The following is a 16,087-nucleotide window of genomic DNA, read 5'->3' on the forward strand; positions in this document are numbered from 1 at the left end:
CTTACTGGTCCATAACTGTTTTTACAAGAAGGAGCAGTGGTAGACTGTCTCGCAGTCCAAGGCTACTTTCAGGTTCTGTCTTGTCAACAGGCTTGCTCTGTGGCATGTCAGATTGTCCTCATGCTTCATCTTTGACCATTGAGTTTTTTGTTTTTTGTTTTTTTTACCCCCTCAGATCTCCTTTGCCAAGTTTATAATTTACCATAAATACATGCCTTTCAGTCAAGTATATTTTGCAGTTCCACTTCATTTCTATTGTTTGGTATGTTTCCATTCCCATTAATGCTTATTTATTCCTACATAGCAGTGCTACAAATGGAAAGTCAGAGACCATCACAGCTGATGTCAATCACAAGTAAATATACCAGCCTGCCTGCAGTGCATGGTGATGGGGCTGTGCTTCCCTCCATACTAACTGGCATTGTAGTTTAGTGCTCTCTGCCTTTTGGTGGTCTGGGGGGTGGATGGTTGAAGCTTTGGTGGGGGTACTGCTTATTTGGTGGCAGGTATCTAGCTGGATGACACTAACTCAGAATCTCAGTGCATGCTGGAAATGGGGAGAATGCTTTTCTAAAGAATTTGACGATACGTATTTGAGCCTGTAGTGACAAGTTAACAAGTAAAAGATAAAATCTAGAGCAGGTTACAGGCCAGGGAGAACAAATTTGGATCCCAGCGTACCCCTTTTAGCATAAGCTAGATAAAAATAACATTCTGCAGATGTGTCTTATCAAACTGGATATATGCTGTCAGTATAAAGGCTAACTGCTCCTGACATATTTGATGGCTCTTAATGTGGAGAAAACTGTTCTTTTGATTTATTCTCATAGTAACAGCTCCATTTTTGGTCTCTCTGTGTTAATTTTAGTCAGTTATTTCCTGCTCCTAAAGAAAGTATCTTTTTGTCTTAATGGTTGATAATTTTTAGCTAGAAGTAACATGTATCCTCTCTTGTTTGGGTACTGACAGAGTTTGAAAAAGCCATTATCTTTATAGCTAAAGAGACAGCTTGGTATTCTTGTTACACTTTAAAAGTAATAAGGTTTCGTTTGAATTTTAAGTTTTTAAGATTATTTGGGAAATGTGTACAGAGCCAAGGATCTGGAGATGGGAGTTTTCTCAGAAACAGAGTAGCAGTGATGTCAGTTTCATCTGTGTGTTTTTTCCTGCCTGTGCCACTCATCCTTGCCCTGTAGAGACAAGTCCCTGTGAGTGTCAGTGTTTCTGGGATGTGGCCCTGGAGACAAGGAAGTGGACTCACAGAGCTGGCTAGTTTCTTACAGCAGCCATAGCTAACTATTGCCCCTCATGCCATGGCAGCTGGGACGCAGCGCCCTTTGTCATTTTCTGTCCCATCCATCGTTTTTAATATGTGGAAGCAAGCTGCTTTTACAATTAAAGAAATAAATTTTTGACCCTAAATTTCCTTCTGATTGAACCACAGCTTTTAACCTGTGAAGTGAAACAGCTTCTTAATTATACAACCAAAAACAACATCCAGCTATCTCAGTTAAGATACAAAAAGTTTTAAACATTATTTAGTTCTTGTTTGGGTTCTTTTATTTCACACTCCCCCCATCCCCATTTACTTCATTTTAACCTTTTGTTGAATAGTTAAACTGAAATCAAAGTTTGTTCCCAAATGAGATCATGGAATTAGAAATAGGTCCTGCTGAAATTCTTAGCACTAAAGGATGCCCTCGTAGAGTAGAAAAAGATTACTTAAAAATGAGAGATGAAAAGAAAGTATTTTTTATAAAAGAGGGAAGAAACAGCTTGGAGGTATTCTGAAAGAATGGAAGCAAGGATGCTGAATTTTGACAAAATGACATTATTTTTATTTTTTACCTGAATACCTACTCAACAGTGTTAGCTACCAGAAGGATGCTTGACTAAAGAATTGGGGGACAGCGCTGTTTGGGGCTGATTTGCGTATCTCCTGAGATTTTACATTTGGTGACGGGAGCTCCTCTCTTTTCTCCTCTCCGGCATCCAACTTTCTTAGTTTTTTTTTGGTATCTTTGTGGTACTAGAAGGGAAGTTATATTCAGGTTGGCTATGTGTTCCTCCGGTTCAAAAACGCCTTCAGTTCCTGGCACACCAAATCCTTTAGGGGTTCAGGTGGGGCTGGGCTATATACATCTTATCAATGGAATGGGTCCTCATTTTCCCATTTGGTTTTATAGGACTCCAAGCTGCCCCAGAGGGTCTGGACCAGATCTCTTGAGCTCTTTTGATAGAATCTGATACATATCTACATCTCTGGGTGGAGAGATATGTGCTCCATCTTTTAGTTCATCTTTTACCTGAATTAGTCTGCCGTCCATCTACCCTCATAGTTCGTTTATTCATTCAGCCAGCAAGCGTTTGTAGGCCTGCACACCTACCTTCAGGTACTGTCAGTATCCCAGGTGCTGAAGTAGCTTACACAAGAGAAATAAGTCATTTCTTACAGCCTACTGGGAGATTCAAGATGCACATGCATAAAAGTTAAGTAACATCATCAGGCAGTATGTGTTTATGTGTTAAATGTGTGGTATAAATAATAATTACCCTAGGAGGCAGTGACTTACCACATGTCTAATAAATTTATTTATTTTTTTATAAATAAATGAATGAGAGCAATCACTATGAAATGCAGTGGTCAAAGGAAGGTTGGGGCTTGAGTTATGTCTTGGAGGGTGGGTATGATTTGGATAGTTAAAGGGACCGTAGTTGAGAATGACTTGGAATAATCTAAAGTGCATGTGTCTGGCCTGGTTTGAGTGGGAAGTAGCAGGACAAGTGAGTTGGAGTAGGGTATAGAGTGCCTTGAAGGCTCACTAAATGGTTCTGTTGACAGAAAGATTGGGTGTGGCTAACCTCAGAAGCCCTCTGATTTTATTGACTCCACCAAAGCTTCAGACTATATATTTGGTAAAACAAAGGACAACTATGGTTTGAGCCCACAGAAGACTAGATTTTTGTGTGCCCTGTATCTTACTGGTAAAATTCTTGAAATGGTGAAAAACCTCGAAGTTAGTGACTTTAAACATATTAAAAGCACTATTTATTGACTTTTGTGTTACGTAATTTAGAAACTCAGGATCGCAGGTGGCTGTAAATGTTAGAACGTGATCTAGAGGAAGCAAGTGGTGACTTTGGCCTTGCCTTCACTTGGGTGCATTCTGCCTTAGCTCTTAAAAAAGGGACCTTGGTGAAAGTAACCAAGAAGCACCTTGAAACATTGAATAAATCAGCTCAGCTAATCTAGGAGATATGGGCTGTACTGGGAAATAATTTAACTGACCTTTTAGTCCAAGGAATTTTCTGTAATGAAGGAAATGTTCTATATCTGTGCTATCCAATTTGGTAGTCATTAGCCATTCATGGCTACAGAGCACTTGAAGTGTGGTTATTATGACTGAGGGACTGAATTTTAAATTTTTAATTAATTTTAAAAATTTTAATTAATCTAAGTTTAAATAACCATATGTGGCTAGTGGCCACTGTCTTGGACAGTGCAGCTTTAGAATGTCGGTCAACATTAGTACGTAACATGCAAGGCTGTGGCAGGGGTTAAAATGAAATATGAAGGATTCAAAATGCCTCGCAGTGGGCCTGGAGCACAGTGCGTACTCAGTAACTAGTCCCTTCTCTATGAACTTAAAATTTGGAAATGATAAAAAATGATATATACATTAGGGGATAAGTATATCAATGTTGGTGAAGTAATTTGAAGAGCTACTGGTGATTACCCCAGAGAGTGTCTTTTGGACCATGATGATTTCATGTTAACTTACTCCTCAGGGAATTAAGTGGTCATGAGGGTAGGATCTGTTCTGTTTGTTTAGGAGAATTTTGTTATCTGCAGGTTTCTCAGAGGGAAGTTATGGTCTGTATCTTCGCTCTGGCAAGTAACATGGGAAGCAGAATCTTTACCGTGTCTGATTTTTTTTCTTAGCTTGAAGGATGCCAATGATGTACCAATACAGTGTGAAATCTCTCCTCTTATCTCCTATGCTGGAGAAGTAAGTTTGCTTTTTGCTTTTTTCCCAATTCTTTTAGAAGTAGGATTGTGATATTGTTTTATGTTGAAGTAGAGTTGTCCTTAGAGAAGATACATCATTTTCCAGTGGCCCTGCCCTGAGGAGCTCATCCTGGGAATGAGAAACCTTCTCTTTGAGAGTTCTTGTTATGGCTTTGCATCTATCCATTAGTTGCCATGAACAGAATGTTTAATGTTTAGTTCATTTCACCTACACATTGAAATGCAATGGGCTTTTAAAAAATAAGCCTTGTTTTTTAGGTAAATCATCTGTCATTTTTTAGTGTGATGTAATTTTTCCTTTCAGTGGGTCTGTTTTGTTCATATGCTTAGTACTTTCACCTTTAAGACTGGGGGATGTAGGGACCCCTTTATTCTAACATGTAATATTTTTTTCTGGAGATCCTTGTCAGGTTGTTCAGTTCTAGCATCAGAAACAGCCACCTTGCTTAGAATGTTAACTCTACTGAGTGATGATTATAAGGAAGAATGATTATCATCTTATTAACTTTAAAACTTTTATTATAATCAGAATAACTTTCCCTCTTTTTGTTGTTTGTTTTATGCTTCCATAAATAGGTCATTAAGCCCAGTTTAAAAAGTATACTAAGTAGATTTTTTATTGACTTGTAAATTCTGTATCTCAACCCAACTTGGCATTCCTGCTTTATATCATTATTATAGCCATTAAGTCCAGCATTACATGACTAGTGTCCACCAATTTTCTAACTGTGTTTCATTTCAACCCTTCTTTTAGGGACTAGAAAGTTACGTGGCAGATAAAGAATTCCATGCACCTTTAATCATTGATGAGAATGGAGTCCATGAGCTGGTGAAGAATGGTATATGAGCCAGATACCAAGTTCCACCACAATAAGAATAGCTTTTATTTTTGATAGACCGACTGTGAACCTACAGGACCTCTCCTGGAGTACTCAGTTTTCAGTATCCACAGGCTTTCATTTTAATTGTTGAACTCTCGTAACTACTACATATTCCCCAAGATCCAGATGACTGAACTTCAGAAAGTGTTTTTATGATTCTCAGCTGATTGAAGGTCTTATTTATATTTTTCAATTGTATACTTTTTTTTCCAAGCTAAGGAAAACATCGGCCATCCAGGAAATTTCCTACTGCTTACGTATAGTCAGGGTGTTCAACATCACTTTACTTGGAGCTGGCAGCGTTTGTTTTTGAAGTTGTACATAGTAATAATATGTCATTGTACATGTTGAAAGGTTTCTATGGTACTAAAAGTTTGTTTTATTTTATCAAAAATTAAATTTTTTTAAGAAAATGATTGGACAATAAAATGAACTTTTCTTCTTGTCTCTGGAGTGTCATTTGTACCTTGAGGGAATTATTCCATTGGGAAAATGTGAATCTTTGGAGAAACTTTGAGATAATGCAAAAAATCAAATTGATACCTCTGTGACTGCAATCTTCTAGTTTTTTTTATGAATATCTAATTTTGAACTTTATCCTCCTATCACTTTATAATAGTGGCCCTCAACCAGAGATGGTTTTGCCCTCTTCCAAGGGACGTTTGGCAGTGTCTAGAGACATTTTTTGTTGTCATAACTGAGAGGGTGGGATAGTAGTACTGGCATCTAATGAATAGAGACCAGGAATATTGCTACCCATCCTGCAATGCACAGGACAACCACCTATAAACACGAACTATCTGGCCCAAACTGTAAAGGTTGAAAAACCTTGTATATCATTGGCTATTCTCTTTTGCTCAAATATTTGGTGGCACTTGGGATTTCAAAAGAATATAATTCCTGCATTTCCCCAGGTGAGTTAATCACTACTATTCCAGTTTTGTTCTGTTGTTTTCAGCTAGAGGATTAAAAAGACAAAGGTGGTTTTTAGACTTCCCTGGTGGTCCGGTGGCTAAGACTCCACCCTCCCAATGCAGGGGCCCCGGGTTCAATCCCTGGTCAGGGAACTAGATCTCACATGCGTGCTGCAAATAAGTGTACTCATGCCGCAACTAAAAGAGCCCACATGCCGCGACTAAAGATCTGTATGCCGCAGCTAAGACCCAGTGCAGCCAAATAAATAAATATTTTTTAAAAAAAGATGCCATATTTAAAAAAAAAAAAACAAAGGTGGTTCTTTAAATATGGGCCATAGATCATTGGTTGTTAGTAAGGATTCTCTATGTCTAACATGTAGTTTGCATAAAAATGTTGAGCTTTATAAATGCATTTTATATAGCCTTTAAGTAGTGACCAAAAGCATAAAAATTGACATCTGGATAAGCGAAAAATTCTAAAAATTATGTCTAAAGGAGAGATTAGTAAATTCTATTTTCCATTGATAAGTTGTCACATGATAGAATGTCATGGGTGGGTCTTTTGTTCTTTATAAGTACAAAGTTTAAGGATCACTTTTTTTTTTTTTGAAGACTGTATGATATTTATATCTATTTAAAATTTTTGTATGTGTGTGCTAAGGCTTAAATAGTGTATCTAGCATATTTTCTGTTTTATTTCAATAACAGCCCAATTTTGCTATTGTTATCTGTTCCATTTCTCAAAAGATTGTGAGGTTTGAGTTCTTCATCAGAACACTCTCCAAAATGGGTTGTGAGTACAGAACTGCCGAGTCTTTAGCATCTGAATGGTATGCTTCATTTCCTTTTTTTCTGAACCTTCATCTGCTATTTCCTGTCTCCCTGTCTTTAAGATCATACTAATAGTGCCAGGGAAGGGGAGCACTGGCAGTATGGGGTTGTGGTAGTGGTTTTATAGGGGAGCAATGGCTGGGGAACACTGGGTGTATTAAGGGCAAAGAGTTGGAGAGCCTCTGAGCCATGAAATTATAAGTGATAGCATTAGGTACCTTCATGAGTCCTTTTCAGATTATTGTTCTAATTCAGCAAATATAGAATTGGGTATAATGTTTATCAAAATATGAATTAGAATCACTTGGCAACAGCATGGTAGAATTTATGTGAGAGTTAATAATCACTGAGTTTGGTCAAAATCACCCTTGCTATGTGTTAATAACTTTGCCGATAGCCACAAATGAACGTATAAACCCAATAGAGCGTGATATTTGAATATTTCTTTTTCCTCAGTTTCTCTCTTCTCAAAATTGATCCAGTTTTGATGTCTAAAAAGGAATTATTAGTGTTATCTATAGGATGGTGAACAAAAAGAATTCCATTTTCAATTTCTATCCCTAGAAGTTTGGTCTGTCACTGGTAATATGTGATTTCATTTCTAACTCTAACTTAACTATCTCCAGCATTTCCTCTTGATGATTCATCATGGTACAGTAAGATCTCAGTTATCCAGGTAAAAAGAGGCAAGGAAAAATCATGCATAACCCAGGAGAGTGACTAAAACACAAATCATTCAGTTGGCCTAGAAATCTGTTCTTCCTCTGGCTGAGACTGATGCTTTTGCAATTCATGATCCTCTTTGGATCCCCGATTTAGGAAAAGCATGTTGGGAAGTGATGAATGAATGAGTCAGCCAATAAAGGTTGAGTGCCTATCACATGTCCAGCACTACTAAGGGATAAAAAGTGTAACATAGGGTCCTCTCCTTACAAAGCTTGTATTCTGCTTAAAGAGATAAAATGAACCCACTTAACACATTGGGAAGATAATCTAGTACTAAAATGTAAGGAATGAAAAGTTCAGTAACAGTTAAAGGTCATCGTTATGACCTGGAGTTTGGTGTGGCAGAACTCAACAAAGAACCTCCTCATTTCCCTTCTCAAATTGGGGTCAGAAGTTTATGTTCTAACAAGAAAACATACGTCAGTAATTCTAACATATATTATGAAAAGTCAGTGAGGTTTTTAGTAATCAGAACCCTGTTTTGCCCCTAGTAAGCACTCAATGTTTACTCTGACTTATTGACTTTAATTGCCTTAAAATGCAAATGTATATTGTGATTCAGAAATGGATTATTAAAGGGAGATTGATTATTATTCTGGGAAGAAGGAGTCACTTACCTGTGTGAAGTTGCCAGGTTATGCCCAAGTTATGGGTTAATAAAATCTGTGACAGTAATTTTCTAAGTGTGGTCTCCTGATCAGGTACATCAGTATCACCTGGAAACTTGTTAGAAATGCAAATTCTCAGAATTGCTACATTACACATTTTTGGGTGGGGCCCAGAAATCTGTGTTCTGACAAGCCCTCCAGGTGATTCTGCTGCATACTCAAATTTGAGAACCACTGCCATAAGAGAATTCAGGGTGGCTAATCAGACATTCTGAGATGGTACCAAAAAGAGAACATAAATTAGGGGAGAAACAGAGTTTCCTAGAGCAAGAATAGTTGAGCCAGAAACTAAATAGATATGTCCATTGTGAGCTTTATTCTTTAAAATACCAAGGGAACTCTCTTGCATTCCTATACACTAATGATGAAAAATCTGAAAGAGAAATTAAGGAAACACTCCCATTTACCACTGCAACAAAAAGAATAAAATACCTAGGAATAAACCTACCTAAGGAGACAAAAGACCTGTATACAGAAAACTATAAGACACTGATTAAAGAAATTAAAGATGATACAAACAGATAGATATACCAAATTCTTGGATTGGAAGAATGAGCATTGTGAAAATGACTCTACTACCCAAAGCAATCTACAGATTCAATGCAATCCCTATCAAACGACCAACTGCATTTTTCACAGAACTAGAACAAAAAATTTCACAATTTGTATGGAAACACAAAAGACCCCGAATAGCCAAAGCAATCTTGAGAAAGAAAAACGGAGCTGGAGGAATCAGCCTCCTGGACTTCAGACTACACTACAAAGCTACAGTAATCAAGGCAGTATGGTACTGGCACAAAAATAGAAATATAGATCAGTGGAACAGTATAGAAAGCCCAGAGATAGACCCACGCACCTATGGTCACCTTATCTTTGATAAAGGAGGCAGGAGAATACAATGGAGAAAAGACAGCCTCTTCAATAAGTGGTTCTGGGAAAACTGGACAGCTACATGTAAAAGAATGAAATTAGAATGCTTCCTTACACAAAAATAAACTCCAAATGGATTAAAGACCTAAATGTAAGGCCAGACGCTATCAAACTCTTAGAGGAAAACATAGGCAGACATTCTATGACATAAATCACAGCAAGATCCTTTTTGGCCCACCTCCTAGAGAAATGGAAATAAAAACAAAAACTAACAAATGTGACCTAATGAAACTTAAAAGCTTTTGCACAGCAAAGGAAACCGTAAAGACGAAAAGACAACCCTCAGAATGGGAGAAAATACTTGAAACGAAGCAACTGACAAAGGATTAATCTCCAAATTATACAAGCAGCTCATGCAGCTGAATATCAAAACAACAAACAATCCAATCCAAAAATGGGCAGAAGACCTAAATAGACATTTCTCCAAAGAAGACATACAGATTGCCAACAAACACATGAAAGTATGCTCAACATCACTAAATATTAGAGAAATGCAAATCAAAACTACAATGAGGTATCACCTCACACAGGTCAGAATGGCCATCATCAAAAAATCTACAAACAATAAATGCTGGAGAGGGTGTGGAGAGACGGGAACCTTCTTACACTATTGATGGGAATGTAAATTGATAGAGCCACTATGGAGAACAGTATGGAGGTTCCTTAAAAAACTAAAAATAGAACTACCATACGACCCAGCAATCCCACTACTGGGCATATACCCTGAGAAAACCATAATTCAAAAAGAGTCATGTTACCACAGTGTTCACTGCAGCACTATTTACAATAGCCAGGACATGGAAGCAACCCAAGTGTCCATCGACAGATGAATGGATAAAGAAGGTGTGGCACATATATACAATGGAATATTACTCAGCCATAAGAAGAAACAAGATTGAGTTATTTGTAGTGAGGTGGGTGGACCTAGAGTCTGTCATACAGAGTGAAGTAAGTCAGAAAGAGTAAAACAAATGCCATATGCTAACACATATATATGGAATCTAAAAAAAAGACAGTTCTGACGAACATAGGGGCAGGACAGGAATAAAGACGCTTACATAGAGAATGGACTTGAGGACACGGAGAAGGGGAAAGGTAAGCTGGAACGAAGTGAGAGAGTAGCATTTACATATATACATTACCAAATGTAAAATAGATAGCTAGTGGGAAGCAGCTGTATCCCACAGGGAGATCAGCTCGGTGCTTTGTGACCACCTAGAGGGGTGGGATAGGGAGGGTGGGAGGGAGGCTCAAGAGGGAGGGGATATGGGGATATATGTATGCATATAGTTGATTCAATTTGTTATACAGCAGAAAGTAACACACCATTTTAAAGCAATTATACTCCAATAAAGATGTTAAAAAAAAATACCAAGGGAATGTATGAATACTGGTAGAAGAATGGAAGATGGAATTTGCAAGGCCTGACCAGTACAATTGTAATTGCTAGAACAGTGGTTTCCAAGCCCTGTAGATTCTCTGAATCACTTGGAGAGCTTTAAGAAAAGCATACTCCAGTCCTAGAGATTATGATTCTCAGTTTGGTGGAAGGCCTGGGTAGCTAATCTGTAAAAAGCATTCAGTGATTGTAAAGGGCAGCCAGAAGTAAGAATCACTGACTTGGAGATGTAGACTTAATTTAGAAATCAACAACCAAAGGTGAGAGGGGAAAAGTTTGAATGTGTTCTGGCTTTGGAAAAATAGACAAGGGGTGGGGCAAAGAGTGAAGAAGATTTCACTTGACAAGAAACAGCACTAACAGAATGGGTGGATGGGGCTGGGAAACAAACATTCTGGAGACGATTTGGTTTTGCAGATATCTCAGACTGCTAGAAAGGACCACCCTAAATAGTGCTCTTTCTAAATTTTATCCGTCTTTGGCTTAGCATTTCCTAAAACAAGGGATGATAGGGGACAAGAGAAAGTTAATGAATAATTTTGTTTAAAAATATTATATTTCAAGCTGAATGAGGAGTAAAAAGTAAAACGATGTGTTAAGGTGGTGGCATTATGGGTGGGGTGTTTTTCTCATAAATTTTTGGATAATTCATTCTTAGTAACTTTATGATAAAAAGTTTTTCCTTTTATGAAGGCTCAAAGGATAAATAAACCATGAGTATTCACATTAACTAGTTAGGTACAGCTGTGAGAGAACTTGGAGGTAAAATTGGCTGTGGTAAAGTTGGGGGGATGTAAACGTACCTTCAGATAATGGAATGTTGACAGTGCACTACTGTAGTGTAGAACAACCTGGTCTTCATATGCTGTTTTCTCTGAGCTTGGGCATTACTTGGAGCTTCTTTGTGAAATTTGATGATGTAATTCAGACTGGTGTATAAAGCAAATATGCTATAATAATTCAAGGTAATCCACTTGGAATTAAAGCTTTTCTGCGAGAGGCTTAACATGAGTCTTCTAGTGTAATACATGAATTCAGTATTTTATTATGGCCTCTTAAAGATGAGAGGCCTAATAGGCTTGCCAAAAGCTCAGTGAGTCAGTGGTGACACCAAATATGTTTATATAGACATAGCGTTTTCAAAGTTATAAACAAAGGACAATGTAAGAACGAAAAGTCTATCATTATAGCTTCATGACTCATTGTTTCCACATCAGTTCTCTTATTTCTGTCTCAGTGATTCTACTTCTCAGGAAGTGTTCCTTCACAGATTTTCTTCTGGCAGGCAAGGTTGTTTTTGTTTTTATTTTTTAACAAAATGATGTGTAGAATTCATAATGTATATATTTTATATGGTAAAAGATATAACATAGGTGATACAAATAAGATTGAAATGAGACTTGACAGATTTCCTTTTAAAGTTTAAAATTTTTCCTAATTTATGTATTTCTAAAAGATCTGAAATTTGACAGAAGGGAGATTAAATCTCATGAACATACAACTTGAGTAATTAAGTAATGATAACTATGCCCAGCATTTCATTATGGTGCTTAACCGTGAGCCAGGCATGTATTAAGCATGTTATGTACATTGTCTCATCTAACCCTTATTACTTTCCTTTGAGGTGAGAACTCTTACTGTTTGGTCCATAAGGAAACTGAGGCTTAGAGGTTAAGTAAATTGTTTAAGATTTTATATCTATCCAGTAAGAAGCAAAGCTGGAAAGTGAACCCAGAGTCTGGACCCAGAGACCCACTCTTTTTGTTAATGTTTTAATCAGAAACTTTCAAACAAACACAGTAGTAGAGAACAGAATGATGACCCTTTGTTACTTAGTTCCTAACAATTAACACTGGCTAATCCTGTTTCATTTAATTCCCACCTCCCAAACCCCAGTGAGTTACATTAAAATTAATTCTACATAAAAACCTTAATATAATTCTTTAATATCATCTGCTATAGACTGGATGTTTGTGTCCTCCCAGAATTTATATATTGAAAACTAACCCTCAGTGTGATAATGTTAGGAGGTGAGGCCTTTGGGAAGTGATTAGGTCATGAAAGTGGAGTCCTCATGAATAGGATTAGTGCCCTTATACAAGATACCCCAGGGAGTTCCCTTGCCCCTTCTTCTCTGTGAGGACACAGTGAAAAAAGATAGCCATTTATCTATGAACCAGTAAGTGGAAACTCACCAGACAGTAAATCTGCCAGCACCTTGATCTTAGACTTCCCAGCCTCCAGATATGTGAAAAGTAAATTTCTGTTGTCTACAAGTCACCCAGTCTATGGTATTTTTGTTATAGTAAGCCTGAATGGACCAAGACATCATCTAATATCCAACCAGTGTTCACATTTCCCCAAGTATCACATTTTTATCTTTTTAATATTGATTTATTTGAATCAGGCTCTGATTGAGTTCATTTATTGCCTTTGACTATTTGTCTGTTTTTAACCTATCCAGGTCCTCCTCCCTCTTTTTTAAAAAATATTTATTGGAAAAAATTAGTTGTTTTTCCAGTGTCATTTTGTAGATTTTGGATTTCATGTTCATAGTGTCCTTTAACATTTTCCTCTATCTTCCATATTTCCTGAAAACTGTAGTTGAATCTGAGATTTGATCAGATTCAGGCTTTTTTTTTTTTTTGATAAAAAATACTTTGTAGATGGTTCTGCATACTTCCAATACAAGTTAAATCTGGATAATTCCTCCAGACCTCACTGAGGTCACCTTCAAATGAGATTGTAAGCCCTTTAAAGAGAGAGGTACCCAGTCGTGCCCAGCAGTGGGAAAGGAGTCCAACTTGTCAAATGAAGCCATTTCTCCAAAAAGCCTTCGTTCCTTTGAATAAGAAATGATATTTAGATACTGTAAATATCTAGGCACTAGTAGTATTTATTGCTAGAGGTTCTAGACTCTTTTAGGAGACTGAGCTAGAAAATACATTTTGTTTGTTGTGAAAAGAAAAATACGATGTGTTATACTGATAATTTCAATTTTTAAAGATCAGGTACTTTTTGGACTTTATATTTGTGTCTCTTCTTAAGCTGAAAATCTTGGTTCCTAACAATCAGTGTAATGATTTATTTTCTTTATATTACTGTGATGGTTAATTTTATGTGTCAACTTGGTTGGGCCACGGTGTCCAGATATTTGGCCAAACATTATTCTGGATGTTTCTGTGACAGTGTTTTTGGGTACGATTAACCTTTAAATTGTTAGACTTTGAGTAAAGCAGATTGCCCTTCTTATGTAGGCAATCCCTTCAACTCCAATCACAGTTGAAGTCCCTAATAGAACAAGGACTGACCTGTCCTGGGCAAGAAGGAATTCTGCCAGCAGATGGCCTTTGAACTTGAACTGCAACATTGGCTCTTTCCTGGGTCTCTAGCTTCCTGGCCTACCCTACAGATTTTGGACTTGCCAGTCTCTACAATTGCATGAGCTAATTACTTAAAACAAATCTCTCAATATATACACACATCCTATTGGTCTGTTTCTCTGGAGCTTAAGAGAGACTAACTGGGTTTACCCTCCTACCTGAAACAACTAAAAAACCAGGTTAAATAAATGAAACAATGGCACTGAAGACACTGGCCATCAGGCAGTGAAGGTCAGTAATCCCTGGGAGACGGGACACAAATGAAGTAAGCCCTGTGATTGTCCCAGATGGCTGCCTGGAGAGAATTTGCAGGCAATAGCACAGGAAGGAGGAACTAGGAAAAATATGGCTGTCTCCCTGAGTTGAGGAAATAGAGCTAGGAGTTTGGGAAAGCCAAAGTAGCTGGAGTTCGTAGCACAGCATACTAGAGAAGAGAGAGCTGCACAAAGAAAACAAGATCTGCAGAGGCACTTCTTTGAGTATTCAGTTGAGTATGATAACATGTGTATAGAGAAACTACTTGAGGCTGAGGAAAAAACCATCTGAAAGAACAGTGCTTGGAGTGGAAAACCTCATAATTCACATTATTGGGTAGAGTACTCAGAAAGTTCTTGTTTAGACTAAGTGCAGTTCTTGTGCAGCCTAACAAAGCTTAAAAGCAAGACCGAAAGGATCAAACTGTTTCCACATAATTTAATGATGTCTGTATTATTTTTTTATTGCTGCATAACAAAACCATATATATTTTCTTATAGTTTCTGAAGATTCAGAATCCAGGCTTAGCTGCATGGTTCTGGCTCAGGTTCTCTCATCAGGTTGCAATCAATCTGTCATCCAAGGTGGAAATCATCTGATGGCTTGACTAGGGCTGGAGAATCTGAAGCTAAACTCACTCATGTGGCCATTGGCAAGAGTCCTCAGTTCTTTTGCTATGGGACCTCTCCAGCGTGCTGCTTATAACATGGAAGCTGGCTTTCCTCAGCATGAGTGATCCAAGCAAGAGAGAGAAAGCAAGCAAGATGGAAGCCACAGCTTCTATAAGCTAATCTCAGGAGTCCCATAGCAACACTTATTGAATACTGTATTGGTCATTTATTGTGCAATGCTGGAAGGGACTGCTTAAAGGTGGCAGAGATCATTGGGAGCCATCTTAGAGGCTGGCTGCCATGAACATAGTTGTAAAATTCTTAATATTTTAGCAAATTGAATCCAATGATATATAAAATGGATAATATATTATAACAAAGTGGGATTTATCCTGGGAATGCATGATTGGTTTAACATTTGAAAATTAATCAATGTGATTCACCATATTAACAGCCTAAAAAAGACAAATTATAGATTAAGAAAATGCATTTGACAAAATTCAGCATCCTTTCCTGATAAAAAGTCTTACTGCACTAGAGATAGAAGGGATGAATGAGATAAACAAACGTCATGTATGTAGAATCTACAGTTTAATATCACAATGGTGAAAGATTATATGCTTTCTCTCCCAAATCAGGAACAAGGCAGTATGTTCATCCTCGCCACCTCAGTGTTGTATGGAAGTTTTAGCCAGTGTGATAAGGCAAGAAAAAGATATAGAAGGCATCCAGATTGGAAAGGAAGAAGTAAACCTGTCTTTATTTGCAGATGATATGACCATCTACCAAGAAAATCCTATGGGATCTACATAAAAGTTATTAGAACTAATAAGTTGGTTTACTCTTCGAAGTTGTACCTCAATTAAGAAGAAAAAATAGATATCTTACTCCCTATGCGTTTTGAGTTTTAAAATGCATTTAAAAATAATTCATTGATCAAAGAGAAAGTTTAAATAACATCTACAATTCCATAACTTAGTAGATGGAACAGTAGGAATGAAAATCCACCTCTATCTGACTCTAAAATCCCTGTTTTTCATTACTATGCTATCTGCTTCCTGCCGTGCCTTCTCCTAATCCCAGCAACATTCTAAAAAAATGCTATGTGCACCAACTATAGCTTTTGAAAGAGAAAAGGAATGTAATAGTTGTGTGTTGCAATTCCTAAGTTGTCAAGGTTGAGGAGGAATGGAAAAAACTAATAGTGAAGGGAGAGCAGTTGCTTTCAGTGAACTTCAGAATTAGCAGTTCAATTGAAAGGCAACTTGGTAAGAGATTGATTTGGCCTACAGTCTCAAAGGAGGAAGGATTTTAAGCACAACAAGAGAGATACCAGATGATGATCAGGACCAGATGGCTGTCGCCAGGGCCATGCTCAAGTCAGTGTGAAATAAGGGGAATCATGACAAGGTTATGCAACACCAGTCCCAAGCCAATTACTGTTCTTGAGCCTACG

At 37.5% G+C, this 16,087-nt stretch overlaps 1 protein-coding gene across 6 annotated transcripts in view; it reads left to right on the forward strand.

Moving 5' to 3' along the window:
• Positions 1–5,358, forward strand: part of UAP1 (UDP-N-acetylglucosamine pyrophosphorylase 1) — a 39,947-nt gene extending 34,589 nt beyond the window's left edge. For 3 of the 6 annotated variants that reach the window (XM_068541170.1, XM_068541171.1, XM_068541167.1), the window contains exons 9-11: positions 305–355; positions 3,944–4,010; positions 4,785–5,358. In XM_068541170.1, coding sequence (XP_068397271.1) covers positions 305–355; positions 3,944–4,010; positions 4,785–4,877 — 211 coding nt within the window. In that variant the 3' untranslated portion in view covers positions 4,878–5,358. The remainder of the gene's footprint in view (positions 1–304; positions 356–3,943; positions 4,011–4,784) is intronic. The other 3 variants (XM_068541172.1, XM_068541169.1, XM_068541168.1) reach the window with 2 other exon arrangements.
• Positions 5,359–16,087: the final 10,729 nt, after the last annotated feature.

This window comes from Eschrichtius robustus, chromosome 3, assembly GCF_028021215.1.
Source record: "Eschrichtius robustus isolate mEscRob2 chromosome 3, mEscRob2.pri, whole genome shotgun sequence".
Classification (NCBI taxonomy): Eukaryota; Metazoa; Chordata; class Mammalia; order Artiodactyla; family Eschrichtiidae; genus Eschrichtius; species Eschrichtius robustus.